General features: G+C 34.3%; 1 protein-coding gene across 3 annotated transcripts in view; it reads left to right on the top strand.

Annotated features, from left to right (window-relative positions):
- Gabra2 (gamma-aminobutyric acid type A receptor subunit alpha2) overlaps positions 1 to 27,286 on the top strand; it is a 137,729-nt gene that overhangs the window by 85,756 nt on the left and 24,687 nt on the right. For all 3 annotated transcript variants that reach the window (XM_010631634.2, XM_010631637.2, XM_033758909.1), the window contains exons 5-8: positions 8,166 to 8,386; positions 11,697 to 11,779; positions 15,255 to 15,398; positions 16,420 to 16,572. In XM_010631634.2, the coding sequence (XP_010629936.1) occupies positions 8,166 to 8,386; positions 11,697 to 11,779; positions 15,255 to 15,398; positions 16,420 to 16,572 (601 nt within the window). The remainder of the gene's footprint in view (positions 1 to 8,165; positions 8,387 to 11,696; positions 11,780 to 15,254; positions 15,399 to 16,419; positions 16,573 to 27,286) is intronic.

Genomic DNA, 27,286 nt, shown 5'->3' with positions numbered 1-27,286 from the left:
GACAAAAGAAACAAGTCACATGCAAAGGAGATCACAAGAGAATCACAGCAGACTTTTCAACACAAACCCTCAGGTCAATGAGAGCCTGGAGTGAGGTATTTCAAGTCCTAAAAGAAAACATCCTCCAACCTAGACTGATGTATCCTGCAAAACTCTCTTTCAAAATAGAAAGGGAAATAAGATAATTCCACAACAAAGTACACCTGAGAAACTTCATGAACACCAAACTAGCACTATAAGGAATTCTAAACAATATCCTAGAAAAGGACAATGAAGGTCACAATACCATGAAGCCCAACAGACCAAATCGAATAGACAAGGCAAGAACCTAAAAGGAGAGGGGGAAAAAAAGTAAAAAGAGTCAACAAAAGGCCAATAACATGACAATAATGAGTCAGAACATATCAGTTATAAACATCAATGTTAATGGCCTCAATTCACCAATCAAGAGAAATAGATTGGCAGAATGGATCAAGAAGCAAAATCCAACAATATGTTGTATACAAGAAACACACCTAGTGCAGAAAGAAGCCCATAGACTGAAAGTGAAAGAATGGAAAACAATTCTCCACACATCAGGAGCCCAGAAAAAAGCAGGGGTAGCAATCTTATTCACAGACAAAGTAAATTTCAAACCAAAACTCATTAAGAAAGACAAAGAAGGCCACTACATCCTTGTAAATGGAACAGTTCAAGAGGAGGAGATGACAATCATAAACATATATGCACCAAATATAAATGCCCCAAACTATATCAAACAAATATTAAGTAACATGACAAACCAAATAAGCAGAAATACAATATTAATGGGGGATTTAAATACCTAACTATCAAAATTGACAGATCATCTAGGCAGAAATGAACAATGAAATAATAGAATTGAACCAAACTCTGGAACACATGGACTTAATAGATGTCTACAGAGTATTCCACCCCACGAAATCAGAATATACATTCTTCTTGGCTGCACATGGATCTTTCTCCAACATAGACCACATATTGGCTCTCAGAACAGGTCTGAATAAATGCAAAAGAATTGAAGTTATCCCCTGTATATTATCAGATAATAGTGCAATCAAGCTGGAGATCAACACCACAAGACACTGTAGGAATTTCAAAAGCACATCGAAACTGAACAACACTCTCCTGAACAATCAATGGATTATAGAGGAAATTAAGGAAGAAACTAGACAGCTTTCACAAATAAATGAAAATGCCAATGCAACATACAGGAATCTATGGGACACAATGAAAGCAGTTCTACGGGGAAAATTCATAACATTGAACGCCCACACTTGGAAAACAGAGCAAGCTCAAATAAACAACAGATCCAAATGAAAACCAGAAGATCATTAATACCTACTTTGAGAACCTGTACTCCAATAAAATGGAAAACACAGAAGAAATGGACAGATTTTTAGATAATTATGAATTATCATAGTTGAACAAAGAAGATAAAAACATTTTAAACACCTCAATTATAGTCCGTGAAATTGAAAATGCAATTAAAAATTTACCAACAAAATAAAGTACAGGCCCTGATTGATTCACTGCTGAATTTTACAAGACATTTAGAGAAGAACTACTGCCTTTACTCTTCAAACTTTTCAATGAAATGGAAAGGGAAGCTATACTTCCAAATTCACTCCTGGAAGCAAGTATCACTTTCATTCACAAACCAGGCAAAGACGCAACTAAAAAGAGAACTACAGGCCAATACCCTTAATGAATATAGATGCAAAAATCCTCAATAAGATACTAGCAAACAGAATACAGAGGATTGTCAAGAAGATCATATATCCTGACCAAGTCGGATTTATTCCAGAGATGCAAGGGTGGTACAACATACGTAAGTCAATAAATGCAATACACTATATTAACAAAGTCAAGGACAAAAACCACATGGTCCTCTCAATAGATGCAGAAAAAGCATTTGACAAAATTCAACACCTATTCATGATAAAAATGCTGCAGAAAATTGGAATAGATGGTCTATATCTCAACTTAATAAAGGCTATCTATGAAAAACCAACAGCCAACGTCATATTTAATGGCCCAAAACTGAAAACTTTCATGTTAAAATCAGGAACAAGACAAGGATTCCCACTATCACCACTCCTCTTCGATATAGCTCTGGAAACATTAGCCACAGAAATTAGACAAGAGAAAGAAATTAAAGTAATAAAAATAGGAAAGGAAGAAGTTAAACTCATTATTGGCTGATGATATGATACTCTACATTGAAGACCCAAAAAACTTCACCAAAAGACTTCTAGACTTAATTGTCAGATGCAGTAGAGTATCTGGATACCGGGTAAACACCCAAAAATCAATAGCCTTCTTCTACACAAATAAGAGACTTATTGAGAGAGAAATAAGGGAAAAATTCCTTTTACAATAGCATCCCAAAAAATGAAGTATCTAGGAATCAATTTAACAAAAGAAGCAAAAGATCTCTACATTGAAAACTATAGCACTCTGAAAAAAGAAATCAAAGAGGATATAAAAAAAATGGAAAGTTATCCTCTGGTCCCAGGTAGGAAGAATCAATATAGTGAAAATGGCCATACTACCAAAACTGCTATACAGATTCAATGCAATGCCAATTAAAATTCCAACACTATATTTCACTGAACTAGAAAAAAGAATCCAAAAACTCATTTGGAACCATAAGAGACCTAGGCAACAGACACATGGCAACGGGTATAATAATTCCCAATTTGAAACTATACTACAAAGCCACTATGATAAAACAGCATGGTACTAGCAAAGAAACAGGCCTGAGGATCAGTGGAACAGATTGGAAGACACAAAAACAATTCCAGATGTGCTCAGCTACCTTGCCTTTGTCGAAGGAGCTGACCATTCCCACTGGAGGAAAGATAGCCTCTTTAATAAATGGTGTTGGAAAAACTGGATTTCAACCTGCCACAGATTAAAACTGGACCGTTATCTTTCACCATGCACTAAATTAAAATCCAAGTGGATTAAAGTTCTAAATATTAAAACAGAAACCCTAAACTTGCTGGAAGGTAAGTTAGGCAGAACTCTCGAAGACATTGGCATAGGAAAAGACTTTATGAACACATCCTTCATTAGCACGGGAACTAGCAGAAAGAATCAATAACTGGGATCTCATCTTACTAAAAAGCTTCTGTGCTGCAATGAAATCATCAACAGAACTAAGAGACAACCTACAATGTGGGAAAAATTTTTACCAGCTGCTCCTCAGACAAAGGACTGTTATCTAGAACATATAAAGAACTCAAAACAATCAGGCCCATGAAATATAAGGACCTGATTCAAAAATGGGCATCTCTAATTAATGGACATTTCTGAGGCAAAGAAATAAAAGCAGCAAGTAAATATATGAAAAAAATGTTCCACATCACTGGTCATTTGAGAGATGCAGATGAAAACAACATTGAGATTCCACCTCACCGCAGAAAGAATGTCTGCTATCAAGAAATCACACAATAAATGTTGGCGGGGTTGTGGGGAGAAAGGAACCCTTCTCCACTGTTGGTGGGAGTGCAGACTGGTGCAACCACTGTGGAAATCAATATGGAGATACCTCCAAGATCTTGGACTGGAGGTTCCACTTGACCCAGCCATCCCTCTGCTGGGTATCTTTCCAAAGGAACTAAAAGAATCATCACAGTGATATATGCACACCCATGTCTATAGCGGTGCAGTTTGTAATAGCTAAAACTTGGAAACAGCCCACTCGCCCATCAGTTGGACCTTAGATAAAGAAGAAGTGGTTTTCTATAAAATGGAATATTACTCAGCCATAAAGAAGAAAAAATAGATTCATTCATAGGAATATGGATATATACTGAAGATATACTCCTAAGTGAAATAAATAAGTCACACATGTGTACATACCGAATAGTGTGAATAAACTGTAATAATACATAAGATCCTAATAAGATTACTGACATTGTGAAATGGGAAGAAAGGGGCTAAAGGTGTAGAGAAGGTGGGATGTGTAGGGGAAGTGTAATAAGGGAAAAGAAAAAATGTGAGATAATGAAAAGATGGAAATAAAGTGTTTGTAGATGGGGAGGTGAGGAGCGGGTGAAGGGAGGGCAGGGACAAGGGGGGAAAATGAGAACCAAGACCTCTCATGTAGAGGTACAAAATTCCAACAATTAGTGTAACTGTAATGTATCCCTAAAATGTACCAATAAACTCAATTAAAGCTGAAAAAAAGAGAAAATGATAGAAAATTTAGCTATCAATGGTAAAAACTATAAAAGAACCCAATGCATAAGAAAACATAGCAGCAGAATTCACATAAAGACCAATGTAAAGGAAACAAAAATCTATACTTGCTATTGCAAGGTATTTTCTACTAGATGATAAGGAAAATGTAGTGAATGCAAAATTATACTATTGCAATCAAGAATTTAAAATTGATTGGTAGATAGACAAACCCATGAAAAATATAAATAAGAATTTGAACTGTACTTCTGTGATCACTACATATGTAATAGAAATAGTCATGGCTTATGTGTACAGAAAGATGGATCGATTGATAAATAGTAGTAATACAAGTAATTTTCCACTTGGAAAGAAAATTGGTCTATTATATCATGCATAACAAATAAAGTGGATGAAAAGTGTAAATATGAAAAATAGTACTTTTACATCTCTATAATAGGAATATACTTATGATATTTTGAATATATTCATGTTAATTGTTAGCTGTATATTCTTTGAGAAGTAATAGTACATATAATATATAAAGTATTTTCATAACTCAATAAGAAGACATAGAAAACCTAAAAGGAAAGTATGTGAAATGTGCAGATATTTCATAAAGCAATGTTGTAATAAATAAAAATGTATTATATTTAAAAAGTAGATGTAGCAATTCACATGATAGTAGTATAATAATTCTACTCTGATCATAATGGTTGCGGTGAAATATTCTGTCCATGCAATAAGAAGTTCTAGACAAGGAAGTGTGCACACTGCTGAGAAGAAGAATTTGCATACCTGATGATTTTAGTGTGAAAATACCTTGTTGTTTTCAAGCGCATATACAACAAAGTCCAGTTATTCTACTAGTAGCCAAATCCTCTCAACTGCTTTTTTTTTTGTATACTAATATTTAGTGGCACATGCTTTTGCTCATTCACTAATGTACTTACTGTTTATGGTTGCTTTTACACTATACTGGCAGAGTTGAGCAGTCGTGACACTAATCATAAGGATGATATATGCTAAAATATTTGTTAACTAGTAATATATTTATTAACTAGTAGTTAAGATAAAGTTTTCTTACCTCTGATCAAAAATATTTCTTATACCTTTGTGCTAGAAATGTTGCACAGAAATGTTCATTGTAGTTTAGTTTGTGATATCGACAAACTAGAAAGATGGAAGACATTAAGAAACAAGAAAAATAGATGACTACATTTTGAAGTAGTCCTACACTAGGATGCAATATAAAAATGAAAATGAATCGAAGTGCTAGATATATTGCCAAGAATAAATCTCAACAAAGTAAATGAAAAATGCAATTGTCAGTAAATGGACAGCGTGATACCATCTATATAAATATTTAAAGCATGGCACTAAGTAAATTTTTTTAATGTAGTAACTTTGTAAGTTCATGTGTAGAACTGATAAACACCAAATTTAAGGTAATTCTTTCCCCAGGGAGCTGGGGAATGAAATTGAGGAGAGATAAACAGGGGATATAGGGCTCTGATAATCTCTGTAATAATATTTCTCCTACATGATATTTGCAAGCTGTTTGTATTAGTCTTTATACTCTTTTATATGTTTTGAAATGAAATTACCACTAATAAAATCCACAGTCCCTTTCTTAAAGATGTGCAAGCTAGCTGTGAGGCAAAAAAGCAAACATTTAATTGTAATAGAAATGATCTTGCAGTAATAAAAACTTTATAAAGATACAGAGAGCTGGTTTTTGCTTTTTGTTTTGCCTTCACAAATACTGAAGGAAGTGATTTGTGGTTATGAGTAGAATTCTCAGCCCAGGCAGGTGGAGAAATTGTTTTATTTGAGGAATCAGAAGAAATGTGGATTCTTAAAATTGCCTATGGCATAACATGAGTCTGCCTTTGAGGGAGGGAAAGATACAGATCTTCCTGGATAGACTGGCAGGACACACACAAGACCCTGAGAATCATGAAAACAAACAGTATTCTTGAAAACTATTTTAAAGAAGTGATGACCTGAAAATTTGTTTGTAAATTTGAATTAATCCTGTAAGAAATGACTGTCATATCAATAGCTTCTTAAATAGATAAAACATTTACTGATTTTCAAAAAGCAAAACTTTAAATTTGAAGTTTGTGAAAAATTTTTGAATACCTTCAGTTGGCCTGGAAAAATGAATCCAAATATATTCACATTAGGTTGGGATTTGAGGAAATACTGTGGGAAAGAATTTTTTCATAATCTATTATTCCTTTTAGTCCTTATTTACACTTTCAGTTTCTCACACCAGAGAAACTATTTGTAGTTACACGTGTGTCCTGTTTCTATCACTTAGATAATGTGAAATAGGAAGCAAAGGGACAAAGGGGAAGGAAAACAGGGAGGATACGGGCAAGAAAAGAAGGGAGTGGAATTAAAATGAGAAAGTGAAAAATAATGGAAACAAAGTCTTTGTAGATAGGGAGGGAGAGAGGGGGTTGAAGGGAGGGCAGGGGAATGGGGGAAAAATATAAGAACAGTGTTTGATTATGTAATGGTACAAGTTTCCAACAACGAATACCATTATATTGTATACATTGAATGTACCAGTAACATTAGTTTTTTAAAAAGAAAAAAAAAGACTTGTTTCATAAATTCATTTTTCAATTCCATTTAGATGAAATTAAACATTAACAAAATAAATAGCTAGGCCATAAAGAATGAGAGTGTTTGGGAATTAGGGAATTGGAAGTTAGAAGCACAGCCCAGAACAACTCCTTATCTCCCATTAATAGGGTAATAGAGTTTGTACTTGTTTTTACCATCACTCATTCAAATTTTGTTGAATCATTATTGAATAATTAATCTGTGATATATTCATTATTAAAGATCCCTTTTAACTTATCTTTTCTTGTAACATAATTTGGGTTTAGTAAAATTACCAACTGCCCAGGCATTTGTTTTGAAACATAAAGACTGGTTTTGAGCTACAGTTTCAGAATTTCCAATCTCAACTGTATAACTCAGGCATTTTAATTATGTATAAAGCAAATGATTTCACACAATCATTCAGTAGATTTTCAGTGTTGTGTGAGTTTTGACAAAAAACACATGTAGCCTCTTAAGAAAGCAAGAGAGGAAGGAAATGCAGAAGAAAAGGTAGCAGGGAGTGTGAGAAATAGAGAGAAGGGTTCAGCTAAACTAGGACTGGAGAGTGATACTAAAAGAATTGGTCACTGCCTGGTTTCTGTGGATGTTGTACAATAAAGCAAATACGGAGAAGTTTATTCATTTTTGAGTAATCTAATTACTTCTATTATAACTAATTTCGTATATGTATGTTATGGAAATCATTTCATAACACAGTCTGGCTAACAATAGATCTCATTATTTACAGGATTAAAAAAGAAATATGATATTCTACAGTTTCTTTGGCAACAGAAAATGATGACTCATACAGATCCGACAATATGCTCAAAAGTTATTTTCTTCTTCCTTTCTAACTATATATTTATTTATTTATGCTATACTGGAAAGATTAACCTGCTGATTTTTCCCCCGTTGAGATAAACTAAAACAGCCCACCTAGTCCCTGGCTAAGTATGTCCATTTTCTAAGCAATCTTAAACTGTAGGATGCAGTAAAGCTGCTTGTCTTAGGCCTAAGAGAGGCCAGGCATAGTAATTTATTTTTTCTTTTCATAAGAATAAGTGCTAATTGTGGAAGTATGCATACTTTATTTCAATGGAGTCATTTATTAATAAACTGAAAGAATAATTCTGATGTAAAATTTAATTCTCACAATATATCTCTACAGTACTTTTTTTTTGGTACCGGGGATTGAACTCGGGTCCTTGCGCTTGCACGGCAGGCCACCGAACCGCTGAGCTAAATCCCCGGCCCTCTACAGTCTTATTTTTGATAAAATCGTATAGAGTCTTAGTGTGTAAAACCATTTATTTTTAAAGCAATGCCATTTTGTATTTCAGGAATATACAATAGATGTTTTCTTTCGACAAAAATGGAAAGATGAACGTTTAAAATTTAAAGGTCCTATGAATATCCTACGACTTAATAATTTAATGGCTAGCAAAATTTGGACTCCAGACACCTTCTTTCACAATGGAAAAAAGTCCGTAGCTCATAATATGACCATGCCAAATAAACTACTTCGAATCCAGGATGATGGAACTCTACTATACACCATGCGGTATGTTTTCATGTTTGACATATTGTGTATGATACTGAAAAATCAGTATATTAGAATAGCATCCAGCCTAGTTGTTAAAAGTTATCACAAGTTGTACATTGTCCTATCATATTATTAAAGAGCTCATAATATGACATGTAAATCCCGAGCTACATAAAAATAGAAATAAAAGAGTAGTTATGAACTTGATTTTTATTTCAGTGCTTTTAAAGCTTGAGATTTGCCTTAATTATGAATTATTGGCTTTTGTGTTTATACATTATAATTTAGTATTATTTTGGTATCGTGACTTGAATATGATTTACATCAGCATGTCATTTCATCTTTAATATTCCGTCAGATAACCAGTGCTTTTTAAGCAAAGCCTTAACATTTTGATCCCCTAATTACTTTACAGAGAAAATTAAGTTTTTATTAGGGCTTACAAGTGAATTGGATACTATAAACATATGCATTAGATTGAACCATATTAAATTTTCATTTAATTATTGAAACATCTCTTGTACATTGATTTCATATTATTTAAATTGAATGGAATTAGTAAGAGGAGTAAACCATTATTATCCTAACAACTATTCCATTTTAGCTATTATAAAAAATTAATATTTTCAAATGAGTTCCTTGCATTAAAAAAGAGAGAACAATCACAAAGCTCATCAATGTCGTAGAATAGAAAGTTAATATTTAATAAAGAATTTAAAACAAGACAACTGTCATTAGCATTACGTACAAACAGAAGCTACATTGCTTGCATTTGATGCTTTTATTATTTCATATTAAATTGGAGTGCTGGGCTGCAGTATGAATGGCAGCAACACAATTCTATACTAATTATGGTCTTAAAAAAAAGAAGCTCTTGAAGGCTCATTAATAAGTGGCTGTTGTCTAAATGGAAATGACAGAAGTGTGGCCTGTTCTTTCTGCCTCTCTCTCTGAATCCTGTAATATGCTCAGATACAGTATCCTTGATGACTTTATATTTTGATAATGTATTCCTATAGATTAAGGCAATAGTTAGAAATTTGGGATTTAATCAAAATATAGAACATAGAATTTTAGTAGTCATTGTGTAGAGATCTCTATTTCAAGGCTGTTTTTAAATTTTAATTTTATTGGTGCAATTTAGATAGACATAATGATCACATTCATCACCGGGAGTTTGTACCTGTATACGATGTATCTCAGTTCCTCTTTTTCTGCCGATTTCTCCTCCCTCCCTTCTCTTCTCCTACTTATTTACAAAAACCCCATCTCCACTTTTTCCTTCATTTCACATTTTTAAATTTTTTTCCTGCCTCAATACTTCACCCTTCCTAGTTTCCTCTTCCCTTTGAACATTTTTTCTATTTCACAGTTTATTATACATTTTGATTCTTATTTACACTTTCAATTTTTTATACTAGAGAGAGTGTAATATTTATACACATGTCCATTTTATTTCACGTAAGTGTATAGCATCAAAGTAATCCATTTAGCTATAAATTTCTAAAGTTTATCCTTCTTTATGGCTAATACTCCATTGTATGGAAAAACCATATCTTTTTTTCTTTTTTTACTGGTTGATTGGCTTTTGGGTTGTTTCCAACACTTAGGTAGTATAAATTATGCTGATAAACATGTGTGTGCATATATCACTGTGGTATAATACTTTTAATCAGATTTAATGCAATACCAATCAAAATTTCAGCAGTATATCCCACAAAATTAGAGAAAACAATCCTAAAATTCATTTGGAACCAGAAGGGACCTAGAATAACAAAGGCAATTCTTGGCAACAAAGGCAAGGTAAGGGGTATCCCAGTCTCTGACTTGAAATTATTCTAAGAGCTAGTATGATAAAAACAGCATGGTACTGGCAAAATAAATAAATAAATAAAAAAGCAAAACAAAACAAAAAAACAGACCTAAGGATCAATGGTACAGACTAGAAGATGTGGAAACAGCCCCAAACACACTCTGCCATCTTATCTTGACAAAGAGGCCAAATACCCTCCCTCTTTAATAAGTGGTGCTCGATAAACTGGCTTTCTATATTCTGAAGACTAAAACTAGACCCATGTTTCTTACCACACCCTAAACTAAAATCAAAATGGTTTAAAACTATTAACACAGAAACGATAAATTTGCTGGAAGATAAAATAGGTAGAAGTCTTGAGTACATAGGGTTAGGCAAAGACTTCATGACCAAAACCCAAACTGCATGGGAAATAATATAAATAGTTAAAGACTGTGATTTTATCCTATTAAAAAGCTTATGCACCACATGAGAACTCACCAGTAGAGTGGAGAGACAACCTACATACTGGGAAAAAATTTTAGCCAGTAGTCCCTCCAACAAAGGACTAATATCTAGAACATAAAATGGTTGAAAAAATCAGATCCCCCAAATTTGAAGACCCAATTCAAAAGTTGGCGCGTCTGAAATGAATAGCCACTTCTCATATTAATAAGTACAAATGGTGAATAAATATATGAAAAAAATGTTCAACATTATTGGTTGTTTTAGAGATGCAAATTACATTCTCTCTCAGAAGTATAGAAGCAATGTTTGATCTTTGGCTTCACTTGCTGTGCTCAGTAAGGACAGATTTTTCTGTGTTCCGTTTTAGTATCTGCTTTATTCACATTGCTTTTGTGTGAAATGGAAAAATGAAAGAGAAAAAAATTGAAAGTTTTTTCTGTGATTGCTATTATCATCATTCTTATTTTATTTAGACACAGGAGATGTGTATTTAATATTTAGAACTTGTGTCCATAATTTAGCCAACAATTTATTGTCAGTAAGATACTTTTAGTATCACACTTCTATATATGTATATACTTACATCTATTTCTGTATTTGTATATAGCATGGGATATTCATTCATAGCTGACATATTTTTTAAGGCAGTTCTTTTGAGTTAATACTGAAATTTTATCAACTTTACTATATGGTTGTCAACAAAATGACAAGAAACAAACATGGTAATATCTTCATAATACAGTCTATTTTTTTCTTTGAAGATGTAAATATTAATACTGAGATTGATGAGAAATTGCCCCTCAAAATGCATATATGATTACTTCTAACAAATAACAGTATAAAATGGCTAAGCAAAATTTACCTTTAATTAGTTAATTATGTTCAGATTTGGTATAACCCAATGTCTTCTATAAAAGTTCCTAAAATATACGAACAAAAATATAGTTAAATGTCAACTACCCAATATGATACTGTAACAAAAGTAGCACCTTGTCATTAGTTTTGTTGACAGTAGGAACAATTAAATTGTCAATTTACTTAAACAAAGAGTGGCATTTTGACTTTTAGGCTTACAGTTCAAGCTGAATGTCCAATGCACTTGGAGGATTTTCCAATGGATGCTCATTCATGTCCTCTGAAATTTGGCAGCTGTAAGTACAAGGATGAAATACATGTTTTGGGTCAATGTCAAGGGACAGGCAGCAGGATTGCTCCAGTGTGTAGTTGTTTCACATATGATGGAATGCCGAATAGTGTACTTACCCAACAAGTTATAGAAGTAAAAGATGTGTTACTCAAGGAACTGATTCGCTAGCACTATATTACTCTTAAATATTTTGATTATGGTATTTAAATGGTCACTTCCTTTACTGGTGGAAAGAGCTCACAGTTTTTAGTACATGTGAAAAATGTAGACTGGGACTTCCCATAAGATCAAGACTATAATTTACCATCTTTTTCAAAGAATTTAGAACATGTAAAATAAATTACTTTTTTATCAACTAAGAACAAATTATACAAGATAGATTCTATCGTCTGTCCCTAGCCTGCTGGAAAAAAGCAGTCACAGAAACTGAGTTTGTGCACTTGTCTTTTTTGCACTGTGCCTCTACTGGAGGGGGATTGTTTTCCCTTAAATTTAAAGGATATGATATCATTGCACTGCTGCATGCAGGCATCTTCTGTGTGCGTAGAACATTTCACAAAAGCTCTGCACCTTTGGCCATTCTTTAGGTCACTGTGTTATATCTTGTATGCCAAGCAGAAGCATGCACATTCTGCAGTAACAGGAAAGGGGGAAGGTCAAACCATTTCCCTCGGCAGGTTAAGGATCAAATTCCTGAACACAGCTAAGCAGCTTCACTCTTATGTGAGTTTGTCCACTCGCCTGATCTTTTAGAAATTGTGCTCCTCCTGTGCTCCCGATCCTTGTCAATTCTGGGCAGTTTTGGAGTTTTTCTCTGCTGAATAGAAATGCAATGCTCTCACCTGATGAAAAATACGTATTACTGATGAGTGTGGCTTTCCATAGATTGCACCAAGTGAAAAGAAAAGAATGATGACGAATGTGAATACCGAACCCTCTCATTATTTTGATTACCATAGTTTTGTACAGCGAGTTCAATCTTGTTTGCCTTATGCGTTCTTACAAGAGGTGTCAGTTATCAATTTTCTTTGAGAATATCCTCTTTGTTTAACCACAAAGCCTTTCCCTATTGTCATGGAAACCATCACTTCAATTTTGGCATTTCTTTCAACATATTTAAGTTAGTCAATCATGGCATACAATACAAACATGATGCTGAGAAGCCCTCAGCAGATGCAGCAGAGAAAAACTCATTTGCATTGCACAAGTGTCATCAAAAAGAAGCTTGAAAAGCTTTAATATCACAAAAAGAATTTAGCCAAGATGCGTTAGTGATATAGGAAGGAAAGGCATTTGCCTTGGACCAGGCACATGGTTTGTTATGTATTCTTTTATCAGATCAAAAATCTACACAAATGAAATGCAGTACATTCCTAAGTGATTCAATGCAGTGACTGCTTTGTAAAAAGACTTTTGAAGGGTCACTATTTTGCAATATATTCCTGGGCTTGTCTCCATATTTCCATCTTCTGTATCTGTACTTTACGTTAAAATATTGAGTTTGCTCATTAATCTAACAGGAACAAATCTAGCAGGAACAAACAAACTAATGACAGACATGAATCAGTCCCTTCCGAACAATAGCTCACTAATTTCTAAAGAATGTTATTTTATAGGCTTTCCTTTCTCTTATTTATGCTTCACGTTAATATGAAAACTCAAACATGATATAATTACAGTTACTTTCAGAAATTAGCATTTTACTAAGATTCACAGCTATGCAGTACTGTGAAGGTTTTCTGACACGAAGTCACACATGTAATGTATCTTTTGCTTTGTTGAATTTTTAGCATTTGAAATTTTGTTGACGAGAAGGCCAGCATATGTATTCATGGGTAAAACAAAACAGGTCACTTGATGCTCTTCAAATGAGTTTTAGTGAACCACAATACTGTTATCATTTCATTATTTCAGAAGAATCATTAGTGAGTACCAGATTGAATTTATTTAGTAGGAGTTTAGACATTTGAATAACTGTAATTCATACATATACAATTGTATAGTTATCTGCTATTAAAGCGTATACACACACACATATGGTATATATAAATAAATTATATATAAATAAATAAATATATAAATTTGTATATACATTTATATACACATATTTTTAAAGGGCCCTATTTCACACGTTGTTTCACATAATATGATTTGCTTATGGATGTAGATGAATACATATATAAGTAAGATGATATTTCACTGATATTAACATTTAGTAGCTACACTAAAAAAACAAAGAACATTGAAATATGTCATTTAAAGATTACATAGGGCCGGGGATCTAACTCTCAGTGGTTCCGCTGCTTTGCCTGAGTTCCATTCCCAGTACCAAAAAAAAAAAAAAAAAAAAAAAAAAAAAAAAAAAAAAAAAGATTACATGGGATAAAAGAAACAAACTCATAAATACTACATGTATTGTTACCAGTGCTTCAGTTAAAGTTTATTACAATCACAGATCTTGAATCAAGTTCAGTACAAAGATCACTCCAGCATAGTGATATTAAGTGATAAAATTTATTGATGACAAAGAAATGAGATTTCCTTTATTCTAGAGAGCTAGAGGTGGAGATATTGCCAGGAATGACTGGTCTTTTTCTTCCCACCATAGAGAATATGATTGTCATACTGAGTTTTGTTCATACATCGGGAGTAGTTAATATTTCTAAGCATTTGTAGGGGCAAAGACGTACATAGATATTCTGAGACATGTCATCAGAGTAGCAGAAATTGTTCTTTTGCAATATGGAGAGACAGACAAAGCGCATAAAGACGGGCATACCTGAGTAGAGAAGGCTAAGGCCACATATGTCACCTGTCCGGCAGCTTTGGAGCATTCTCACTTCCGCTTAGTTCCACATCCTTGGCCCAATAAATGGCAAAGTTACGTCTCATCTGTGCTTTGTCTCTTTCTGTGACTCTGTGAGCGTGCAGTCCTGTGACATTCATGAGCCTTCATTAATTTTAAACATGACCTGAAATTCTTTCTTAATCTTCTAACAAAATGTACTATCCTGATTACTAAGTCATGTAACTTAAATCTGTTAGTTTTATGGTCAGAAAGCAATATAAATTTAGATTATGATTTTCATTTCACGAATGGTTGCTATTTCTAAATAAACTGTTTGGCTAGACATAGGACATTCACAACATCACAATATTTTCATCTGCTACCTTGGTAATAGTGGAGATGTAACTGTCTTACAGCACAGAATGTTTGGTAGGTGCTAAGGAGAAGTTTGCTCTTCACTTCTCCAAATTGTTTCAATGAATACTCTCAGGTTCATGATAATCCCTCGTGATCTGCTTCATATTACTTACATTAAATTTGTAATTTTTAAGGACATATATTTCTGTCCTAAAAATGTAATCTTTATTAAGTTTATAGTAAACTAATTGTATGAGATAAATGAACTTTGAAGTTTCATTCTATTGGCAGTTCTTACTGAGGAGCTTCAGTGTTTCTTTTCTGATTTTGACAGATGCATATACAACCTCAGAAGTCACTTATATTTGGACTTACAATGCATCTGATTCAGTACAAGTTGCTCCTGATGGCTCCAGGCTAAATCAGTATGACCTACTGGGCCAGTCAATCGGGAAGGAGACAATTAAATCCAGTACAGGTTAGTAAGATGAGTCTAAAGAAAAGCTATGAAATCCTTGAATGATATCATATTACTTAAAATGTTTTGTTTTAAGGTCTGCAAAATAGTGGCATAGACTTCATGGGAGGTTTCCTGATGTTCAGAATGTTGCTCTATTCCCCTCACTAAATCAGAATATGTGTTTTATCAAGATTCAAGAGGATTCATATGTGCATTAAGGTTTGAGTAACACTAGCCTAAATGATACTGCATATTTAAAAGTATGTCTTCTCAGAGCAGTCGATTTTAACATTTACCTTCAAACAAGTGCCAACATTTTGCCTAGTTTTCTAATTCTTTTCCCTCTCTTCCGGACAACTCATGATTACCCAACTCTTGATTTATGGATAATTAGTACTGGCCTGTGTGGAAAAGCTTATTCTCTCTCTAAGGGCCACTGCCGTCTAAGAAAGAAGCAGCTGTTGGACTAATTATCTTACATCTGGCTACAATTAAAACCCTGGGAGAAAAAAAAAAAGAAAGGTAGATAGAAGGATCAGATAGAATGGATTGAAACAAATTAGAGTAGACATACGGCAGAGAGAAACTCAGAATTGGTGACAGGGTTAAAAGTGGAAAATCTGGGCCAGAAATTCTATGCTAGAGATGAGGCCGAAGATCAACATTTTAAAGAGCAGAGGAGGATCCAGCGCATCAGTCTTAGAAACTTGAAGTCAGTATCTGTGCGGATGAGGGACCCAAACACGTAAGATAATGTACTGGCAGAAAGGGGTTATGAACTGTGAATCCTGTTGCGTAAGAGCCTTGACTGAAAAAGAAAAACAAATACCTCATCATGGGGCACACAGAGCTAGTTTCTTAACATTATGAACCTTCTCTTCTAAATGCTGTTGCTGTGCTGACGAGGTGTTTTGATGATATGTATGTGATCTTTTCTTTCTTTTATCAAAGACTAACCTTTCTCTAATCCTTTCCATTTCCAAAGTATTCCAACTACTGGCTATTATAGTTCCTTACGCTCTTTAAATTTTTCTTCCAGGTGAATATACTGTAATGACAGCTCATTTCCACTTGAAAAGAAAAATTGGGTATTTTGTGATTCAGACTTATCTGCCTTGCATCATGACTGTCATTCTCTCCCAAGTGTCATTCTGGCTTAACAGAGAGTCTGTACCTGCAAGAACAGTATTTGGTGAGTGAATTAGCTGCACATGCCACGGTACAGCGCATCATGTTTCAAAGGCGTTCTCTCTCTTGCTTCTCACATCATTACTTTGTCATGTGTGAGGCTGGGAATATTGGTTTTACTTTAATGATAAGGAAACTGAGGTTCAGAGAGATAAAACACAGAGTCACTGCCACACCCTTAATAAAAAATACAAACTGTACTTAAATAGCCTCGAAATTAAATCCACTTTTTTTCCCCCCTGTTAAATCATACCGCTTGTTAACATTTGTCTCCATCCTACTTCAAGGGGAATTTCCTTAATGGAAAGTCTAACTGTACACATATTTCTAGATTGCTATGCTTATTTCTCTTGCTTGTAGTATAAAAGGATGATACTAGTAATTTAATTTTGAGGGAGAAGAAGGCTGGGAAGGAGAACTCATTCTCTTCCACTGATGCGTCTGTTGATTAAACCAAAGAAGGGAAGTTTTCCAAGTTAGAGTATGGAATACCATTGTTTTAGGGTGTATTTGTGTTTTGTTTGACATCAAGGAATATAATCATTGTAATCTTTGTAATTTAAGTAAAAAGGAAAGGTTATTTCATTACTATTTTTAATAATAAGATTTATTTTCTTGATTAAAACCATGCAAAGGAATTTAGTGACTTTGGGGGGTGGTATGTGAATTAGACACTGAACATTTAGTAACAGGTAGGTTGTTTTTGTGTGTTTGGTCCACTGATTCATTTAGAAAATCTTACTATGAACTTAGTTTCTCAGGTACTGTTCCAGGACCTAGAGATGCAGATGTAGATATCATATAGACCCTATATCCAAGTCAGTATTATGCATAACATCAGAATAAAAAGAATGATAAAAGAAAAAGTATTATAGAAAAGGTATATGTAAGTCATAGAAAATGACAGTATGTGTCATCTTTAGGAGAACTCAAATTGAGAGAGTAACAGAGTTATTTTTTGAACTATGTTTAGAAGGATGAATAGGAGTTTCCCAGACAGATGAGTGGACAAGAATTCTAGTCAAAAACAGATTGTGCAGTGACGTGGCTGGATGAAAGACCATGCAGTGCTGTTTGAGGATCAGTAGAGACACACATAGAAATAGTTGGAGGCAAATATGAGAAGGACTTTGCAGGTGATGTTACTGGAATCTACCTTTATGTTTTAGAATACACAGCCATTAGAGTATTTTGAAGCTGTTATATCAGTAAAACTCTCACAATAATGTTTGTCATTTAATAACTGCTACCTAATTGTTAGCTAGTCTTTTTTTTAAGTAACCAATTTGTGAAGGTATGATAGACATGTAGAAAGTTATAGGCATATAATAAATACAACTCAATTAATTTCGGGATTGATATTCATTGATGAAATCAACACCACCATACTGCCATACACACACCCATTACTTCCCAGAGTTTCCTCTCATTTCCTTTATTAATTGAATGTGTCCTTGGTGAGTAAGGATACTTAATGTACATTCTATCCTCCTAGAAAAATTTAAGTATACCATATACTATTGTTAAGTATGGGCACTATGCTGTATAGTAGATTTCCAGGAGTTAGTTATCTGGCCTAATTAAAACTATTCTTATTACTTTAAACAAGATCTTATTTGAACTCCATAAGTTTTCATTTGAACTTGAAAGATGCAGCTTATTTGTGGAAGCTGAGTTAGAAGATAGAAATGACCAAAGGCAGAGAGCAAAGTTAGGGGGCTACTGAAATAGTCCAGATAAGGTGTAATTATGCTCTTCCTAGAGATGACAGACAACAAAGGAAATGGGGACAGAATGAAATGACACTTGGAAGAGAGGACCAGTGGATTTCTTTATTCACATAGAGCAACTCCAACAAAAAAGAATAATATAAGATGAAGTTTAGGGGGGATTTTAGACTCATAAAGTGAATAATGCTACCAATAATGAAAACAAAAGGAAGAGATGACAAAAGTAATGCAACAGTTACTTTTCTCTCCTTGCTGACACAAAATACCTGCTACCCAAAGTTAAAGGGGAAAAGGTTTATTTACCTCACAGTTTTTAGAGGCTTCAGTCTGTAATCAGCTGTCTCCAAGGCGGAGTGGCACATGGCAGAACGACAAGAGTTCATGGTAGGCCAAAGGTAGCAAAGCAAGAAGGGACCCTTAACAGTGTCTTTCTACCCACTTTGTCTTATTGAGATTGCCAGGATTAGGGTGGTGCCAAACCAAGCAGTGCACTGGTTTTGTAATCACGTACCCTTAGTCCCAGCATCACACAGTCTAGATTCAGCCACCTTTAAAAAAAGCCACCTAGGCTTTGGGGGAATCTAGACCCAAACCCTAACAGTAGCAAAAATGAATGTGGTTTGAATTATGTGGATTTTAAAATTCCTGGTAATATCAGTTTGATGTTTAAATAGGCCAAAGGACCTAAGCATGTGTAAAACAGACAAATGGCAATGGTTGTTAAAAAACATGGGAATCAGTAGGTACTAAATATGAGAAGCTGAAGATCTAGCATATTTCTCACACATAAGTGAGGTGGATGAATGCAAGATCAGAGGGCAGAATCCTTAAAAATACTAAATTAACAGGATTTGGAAGGTACGAGACAGCAGAATTTCAATGTGATACATAGAAATTTTAGATATATCTCTCTATATGGACATATATATGATATAGGTATATACATGATATAAATATAGGGGTGAGAGGGAGACAGAGAGAATTGCAAATGTATTGAATAAATTTGACTAGAAGAAAGTTACTAATGCTAATGAATTAAATGAGAAAAGTTTCTTTGGCTTAACACACACTCAGTAGGAATGAATAAGACCCATGGAAGATGCTGAGTATTTACAAACTCCTGAAGAAAAGAAAGATAAAGATAACGAATATGCATCTTACTCATCATTATTTTAATCCTACTTATTATATTATTATTATTAAGAGGTACATTTACATAACAGGCGGGTGTACTTTATGGCAAGCCGCATGCTAGCTGTCTTGTATAGTCCTTTACTTGTTATTTTGTTTATGAGATTGATTATATTGTGATATCAACTTTGTAAGAAAACTGAGATTTCAGATTGATTGTTAGAGAATTTTTATCATAAAAAGTCAGTGAACTGGAAATCATTTCCGTGAAACACTAAAGCATACTGGAACACATTCAAAAATAAATACTAGCTTTAATTTTTTTCTTGTGTTCAAAAACTAATAATACATATGCACTTAAAATTTTGCTATATTTAAAGTAAATACTTCACTCTTTAGTGATAACCTAAATCTGTACAAGTAGTGGAAAAAATCACATTATTTATACAATCACAATATAGTAATTACTTTCTTCCTTATGATTTTTTAAGTGGTTCAAAAACTATATTTATTTGTAAGAGTCAAATAAAAACAAAAAGCAGAGCAATAAAATTTCTTAAACACTTTGTATCTTTCTTATATACTCTATACAATTAAAGACTTCATAGATGAGTTTCAAAACAAAGTATATTATGAAGAAATGTGTTTATAGGATATAATCAAAAGCAGCAATCAAATTCTTCACGTTGAATTAAGCTGAAGTTTGCAATAAATATGATTACCTTACTATCATAACTATACTTATGAAGAACTAGATTGGATGGGCTAATCTTCCTTCAAAATCCCAAAGATGACTTTAATATCCACTTTATTGTATCATTTGTTGCTCCATAATCAAATAGCAGCAACTTATGTTACAGGAGATGGTATTCAAAATACCACAATAAGCAGTAGTTGACAGCTAGCAGTTAACAAGGAAAATTAAAATCTAAATGTTTACCTCACATTCTGATCTACATTTAGTGAACCTGATTCTCAAACAAAAATTGCCCATGCATGAAGCATTTTGACAGGATATTTCTATGTCAGTCTCTCAAAAAGAAAATATGGATAAATCAATTGGTTGGCGAAATAGGGTAGAATGAGAAAATGCATTCATCAGAATTTTTTTCAGAATTAAATAAATTTGACATGCCTAACAAAGTACATGCTATATAAAAGGTGCTCTATAAAGATCTCTTATTTTTGTCATTGTTATTACATAGGTTTCATAGCAAAAAATGGAAGTGCATTACCTGTTCATACAATGGTCATAAATGTATTAAACTGATATTTTCATGTCTTTGTCAACACCTCAAAAATTTTTTAAAATAACCTTCAAAAAAATAGAATGTATTTTAATACTCTCTATGTCCTTACTATAAGTCAGTTTTTCATTCACATCTTATATTCCTGAAAATAACTGATCAGCCTGCCCTTAGGCTAAAACTAGCAAGCCTCTCTCTAATTTTCCCTGCCATAGCTTATTAATGTATTTTGCTTCAGTCACTTTCCTAATTGGCAGTGGGATAACTGGGCTGAGACTCTGACAGCAGCAGGGAGAAGGGTGGCTGGGGGGCTGGCAGCTTGCATCTGATTAGCGTGTGCTCCCTCATGCCAAAGTCAATCCTGGTTTACCCGGTGTGCCTCCTGTTAGTGCTCTGTAGCCCATACCTTCTGGAGGACAGGAATCAGGTCTGAGTTTTGATGAAATTATTTTTGCCTTGTGCAGGCTTTCTGCTCATTAGTTTTTTACTCTACTACCAACCAGGCATTCTACTTCCACTATTACTTTCTTGCTCATTTCCAAATAGAATCATCCATACCTCATCTCAACATTACCCCAACTCTTTAGCTTAAATATAATAGAGCTGAACTCAGAAGACTTTTCATTTTTTTCTGTTTTTGACCATGGGCTTACCTATTTATCTCCTCTACATGTACACATAAAACCTATCATCTATCTTTCTTCTTTCTAATCATATAAAATAATTTTATATTCACTTATTGTTTCACTCTTGTATCAGGTTTAAGTACTGTTGTTTTGTATCATAAAATGTGGTAATAGAAAATCTATTTTCATCTCTGTTCTAGTTCAACTTTCTATATTACAGTGATTTGGTCTGTGATATTAAGTGTTTGATTGAGCAGAGCAAAATTTTCATACATTCAAATGTGTATTTCACAGTAAGGTTTAATATGCCCATTGTGTGGACCATTGTGTGCTTCTGTTTTCCACCATTTCAGAAGGTAGAATCTTGTCTCTGTCCTTTATATTAGCCAACACATTGGTGCTTCAATGAAACCACTTATTAACTTCAAGAATTGGTGTTTATAGATAAGAGTGTGCTTTATAATATGCTATAATCTACAAATAATTTTACTTATGATACTGAAATCATTTTTTCTTTTCCAGAGTGCACTAATTCATTATATTAACAAATAGTTAATGTGAACCTATTATGTTCCAGTCTTATAAGTCCTATGTATCTGCACACTAGAGACAGAGAGAAAGAGAAGACACACAGACTGAGAGGGAGAGAGGGAGAGGGAGAGGGAGAGGGAGAGGGGGCAGAGACAGAGAGGAAGAGAGAAAGAGGGGGCACGGGTCGAGCACCTGCACTCTTACAGCTTAAACTGTGTTGTGGAGAACAAAATTATTACACATTTTCTACGGCGTGGTGGAAATGGTACATGTGATGGGGGAAAATAGATGAGATCCAGGGAAGCAGAAGAGTCAGGGAGGAGGAACAGACTGAAATATTAAGAGAAGCCTCTTTGAGAAGATCAACTGGGAAATGTCCTGAGAGGCAAAGGAGTGAGCCGCACGGGTGTTTGAGGAAAGAGATGTCCAGACTGAAGAAACAGATAACATTAGTATCCAAATGTATGGCATATTCATGGATAAAAGGTAGGCAGTGTGGATATCAGACAAGAAGAAAGGATGGGAATAGCAGCAGAAATTGAGTTTGGAGGGGAAGGGAGTAGACATTGTATAAAGTCTCGCTAATATCTAACAGGCCTTTGAATGTTAGTTGGTAAGCAAATGAATATTTAGAGCACAGTTTGTTGCGATATAACTTATATTTTGAAAAGACTACCCTGTCTGCATATTGGTAAAATATTTACACCAAACTTGAAGAGGCACTTGAAATTCTAAAGAATTGTTTGGGATTGAAGTTTTGTGTCTAATCCCACAAAGATTCATTTGTTCAAGCTCTACATCCTAATGTTGCTGTCCTTTGAGATGGAGCCTCTACAAAAATAATTAAGGTGAGAGGTGGCCATGAAAACACTGATCCCCCAAAATTAGTGCCATTTATAATAACACTAGACAGCTTACTCTCTTTCTGAACACACACACACACATACACACACACACACACACACACACACGAAACTGAAATTCTCTTCAGACAAGACAAACATTGATGATACTGTTACATTCAGTGGGTCTAGGGTCTAGGAGTCCTTCACCTTCAGACCACCTTCGCTAGGCTTCTCTCTCTCTCTCTCTCTCTCTCTCTCTCTCTCAGAAAGAGGACGAGGAGTCAGAGAACACCAGTAGGAAAGTGATTACAGCTGTTAGAAGCAGTGCACAGCCACTCCGATGGAGTGGGGGGCTCAGAGCCAAAGCACAGCTGAGTGGAGGACAACAGTCTGGATTTTATGGGGTAGGGTCCCACCTCACTTATCTTTTCCAGTTTTCTTTTTGGAAAATCCTTACATGGATGGTTTGCAATTTGTAAAGAGGACATCTATTACTGTCTCTTTTTCTCTTAAAGATCCCACTTTTCTAGGCTGATTCTAACTACGGGTCCCCACAGTTTCTACACTATGATATCAAAGAAGCTGGATTCCTGCCCAGATCTGTCTTCTCCAGAGGTTCATAGAGTTCATAGCTTCTAAAATAAGCCATTTTGTAAAGTGATTACTACTGATCCAATTAAAAGAGGATCTGACCATCCTATACATGCGTCATAACAAGAACAGAATTATGTATCAGGTAGTAAATAGTAACACTAATAGCAAATATTTACACATCACTTACCCACTGGCAAGAATTCTAAATTCTCTATACATATATAAACATGAGTGTGTATACATATGTGTGTATGACTATATGTTAAGACTCTAAACTACCTTATGAGGAAGATGTTATTATTAACTCAGTTTTATGGAGGGATGAGACTAAGATGAAGGGGTTAAGATATGTACCAGAAGACAGTTCAATAGTAATACAACCAGGTCTTGAAACAAGATACTCTTGCTCTACAATGAGTGCCCCTAGTCACTTTATGACATTGACACACAAAACTATTTTTCTCATTGTGGCAGAAACTCCTAACTACCCATTTAAATGTGATCATCCCAAAGTATTAAAATACTGAATTTACTCAGGATGCCATTTTTTTTAGAGTCTGTCATAAAATCAAGTCTTACTGACATATAGAGATTGCTGAGAGGGACTTTTGAGAATATCCATTATATGACAAACAGAGAGCTCACAATTTTCTACTTTTTACTTACCACTTCCTGTTTCTTAGATTAGGAGTGTAATGGCTGGAATACTGATGGCCTATGAAGCAGAACTGCAAGCTAAGGATATCAAAGCCGAGGGACAAAGATTGAGTCCCCAAAGCCCACAGTTTTGCCATTCCAACCTTGGATCACCTACTTGTGGGGAAAAAAATCCTAAATGTATCCAAGCCACTATATTAGGTGCTATGATATAAAAAGTCACATCGAATAAGGGAAAACCAATGGGAATAAGAAGAAAAATGATAACTCTAAATATGTACTTTAAGAGTTTTAATTATTTCACCATTATATAAGACATACAACCAGACTCCTTGCATATGCCTTGAACTTCGTACTCAACAGTGTATTTTGTTCTTTTTCAACAAACCCACCCTAATCAGTGTCTGTTATTAATTTCAGTTTTAATAGAAGTAACAGTCATATATCCTGAATATAACATTAAGAGAAAAATTCATATATGCTTATCCAAAAATAAAAATATCTAGCTTCAAGGAGAGAAAATAACTTGCTAATTATTCACAATTATTTCTGACTTACATAAAGTTCTGAAGAATATTAAGCAACTTATGGACTAGAAGCCACATTTCACAAAACCAGCTGTCACAAAACAAGGTCTGTATATTGTGAATCCATTGTATGCTCTCAAGAGCTTTGAAAGCATGACATCTAAAAGACAGGTTCAGAAATTCTCCAAGTGCTTTCTTACCTGGCAGCTGAGAGCAAATACCTTACCAAAAAGGGAGTTGTGTTTGTTTTTGTTTTTGTTTTATTCAAGGATGTTTTAGAACAGTGCTGACAGTGAAGTGCTCAGTAAGTATCTGTTGTTGAGTTTGTTCTTGAATAAGGACTGTGAGGAAGTCAAAGGAGGCATTTTCTCATGGCAAAACACAAGGACAGTCATTTCAAATTAGTATCTTGAAAGACATCAGGCTGGTTCTTCGTGACCATGACATAAATGCAATACACAAAAGATGAATAGATAAAATCCAGCATAATAGAGGAAGGTTTCTAATATCAAGGAATGTACATTAAAATTTCAGCTTCTCTGCCTACTCTTGTTTGCCCACTTTCCCACATGCTATTCACAGCAGGAAGGCCAGAAGATGTTAAAAGTTGAGAAATCATACATCTGTCTCCCGGGGTATATTAATTTCTTAACCGTAGTAATTTTTTTCATTGTTTTACTTGGGTGGATTATCCAAGGCCTTAGGCCAGGGGGAACAGAGATGGCTTAATGACCTCTCACCAGGGAAAGAGGCTATAAATCTGGCTGTGAATTTAAACTGAGAAATTTAGAGAGGGTAGAAACTTAGCCTAGGTAACTGCTGCATGACATCAGACAACACTCATATGAAAAAAGGGAAAGCGATGAGACTTGATGAAGGCGCAGAGCCACGAGGCTGTGTAGCTTCAAGCTGTTTGTCATACTACCAGTGATTGAACTCAGGACCTCGTGCTTGCCAGGCAGGTGGACTTCATCTCAAGCTCACTCCTATTGCTTTTAAAAATTCTTTTGGGGGTGTCATTTATATTTTTTAAACTACTTGAACATGAATGGTGTTAATTCTTCTATAAATGTTTGGTAAAAATCAACAATCATCACTGAAGCCATTTGGTCCCAGACTTTGTTACAAAGCTTTGTTACAAAGCTTTTAATTACTCATTAAGTCTCTCATTAAGAATCTGTTAAATATATATTTTTTTATTTCTTTGTCATTCAGGCCTAACAATTTGTGTTTTTCTCAGAATTTATCCATTCTACCAAAATTACCAAATTTGTTGGTATATAACTGTATTATTATTCTCTTACAGTCCTTTTAAATTCTGTGAGGTATCTGATGCCAAGATCCCCAATTTAATTTTGATTTTAATTTTTTATCTTTTCTATTTGTCTTAGTGTAGTTTACAGTTGTTGGGCTTTGCTGACATTTTCAAAATTTTTAGCTTTATTTAACTCACTCTTGTCTATCTCTTTTCTATTTTATTTATTTCTTTTCTAAACTATTATTTTGTTCCCTCCACTGACTTTGTATTTACAGTCATTTGAGCTTATTCATCTATTCCATGAATCTACAAAGATAAGTTGGTGATTTAAGAGCCTCGTTCTTTTTTAATGTAGGTACTTACTGATATAAATTTTCCATTGAGCACTGCTCTCACTGAATTCCACAAATTTTGGTGTGCTATATTTCTATTTTCATCTGTCTCAAAGATTCTCCTGTTTCCCCAAGTGATTTATTATTTAACTGGTTGGTTGATTGAGAGTGTTATTTAATTTCCACATATTGTTTTCTTTTTCTCTATCTCTGTCTTTCTCTCTCTTTCCTTTTTTAATTTTTTTTTTTTTGGTACCAAGGATTGAACTCAGGTCCTTGTGCGTGTGAGGCAGGCAGTGGAACCACTGAGCTAAATACCCAGCCCTCTTTCATTCCTCTTTTCTTTCTTTTGTACTTGGAATCTAACTTAAGGTGTCACACTCTCTACGCAGGCTCTGTGCCGCTGAGCTTCATCCCAAGCTTTTCCAGTTTTCATTCTTTTCCTAAATACTGGCTTTATTGCACTGTGTTGAGATAATTTGTGATTCCAATCTCTCCAAATTTATTGAGAATTATGTTATAACTTAAAATATGCTCCGTCCTGGAAAATGTTCAATGTGCACTAGAGAATAACATATAACTGCTTTTTTCCTTCACTGTCTTTTTATACGTTTTATTTGTATTATGTTAGTTTTCCATAGTTGCACCCATATCTTTGTTAATGTCCGTTGCTTACATTTTCTGTATGATTTCTTCATACCTTCTTACAGATATAATCTCTGTAATTTTAAACATGTATAAGTTTGGGTAGCATTGTTTTGTTCTGTTGTGGTCACAATAGTGGAAACACAATTATTGGCACTTAGAATCAAACATGTTCTTAGTTTATGAAATTCTTTCTTTAATGAGTTTAATACTGAGAAATTTCCCATGTCTAGGATAACCATTGCCCATCTATCTACTTAGTCAATTTCTTCAACACCCATTTTTCTAGCACTTACAATTCTCCAAGCTCTGTGGTAACATATGTGCTACGAGATGAACATCTACAAAGCACCATAAGAGAAAATTAGAAAGGGAACTTTGATGGAACTCTTGAGTACATAAGTGGGTGAAGAGACCTATGAATTAATATATCATATTTAATTCATACTTAAATATACCAACTCATATTAAAGATTATTATTCCATTGAAAACTTCAATGAAAATTTAACAAAACAACAAAGCATAATTGCTAAATAAACTGTCAGTGTTGTATTCTTTTTTTTTTTTTTTCTGGTATCACAGATAACCCAAGAT

Source organism: Fukomys damarensis, unplaced genomic scaffold (assembly GCF_012274545.1).
Source record: "Fukomys damarensis isolate Sample0158 unplaced genomic scaffold, DMR_v1.0_HiC HiC_scaffold_35, whole genome shotgun sequence".
NCBI classification, from domain to species: domain Eukaryota; kingdom Metazoa; phylum Chordata; class Mammalia; order Rodentia; family Bathyergidae; genus Fukomys; species Fukomys damarensis.
Note: the sequence above shows the minus strand (reverse complement) of the source record. Positions and strands in the feature narration are given on the sequence as shown.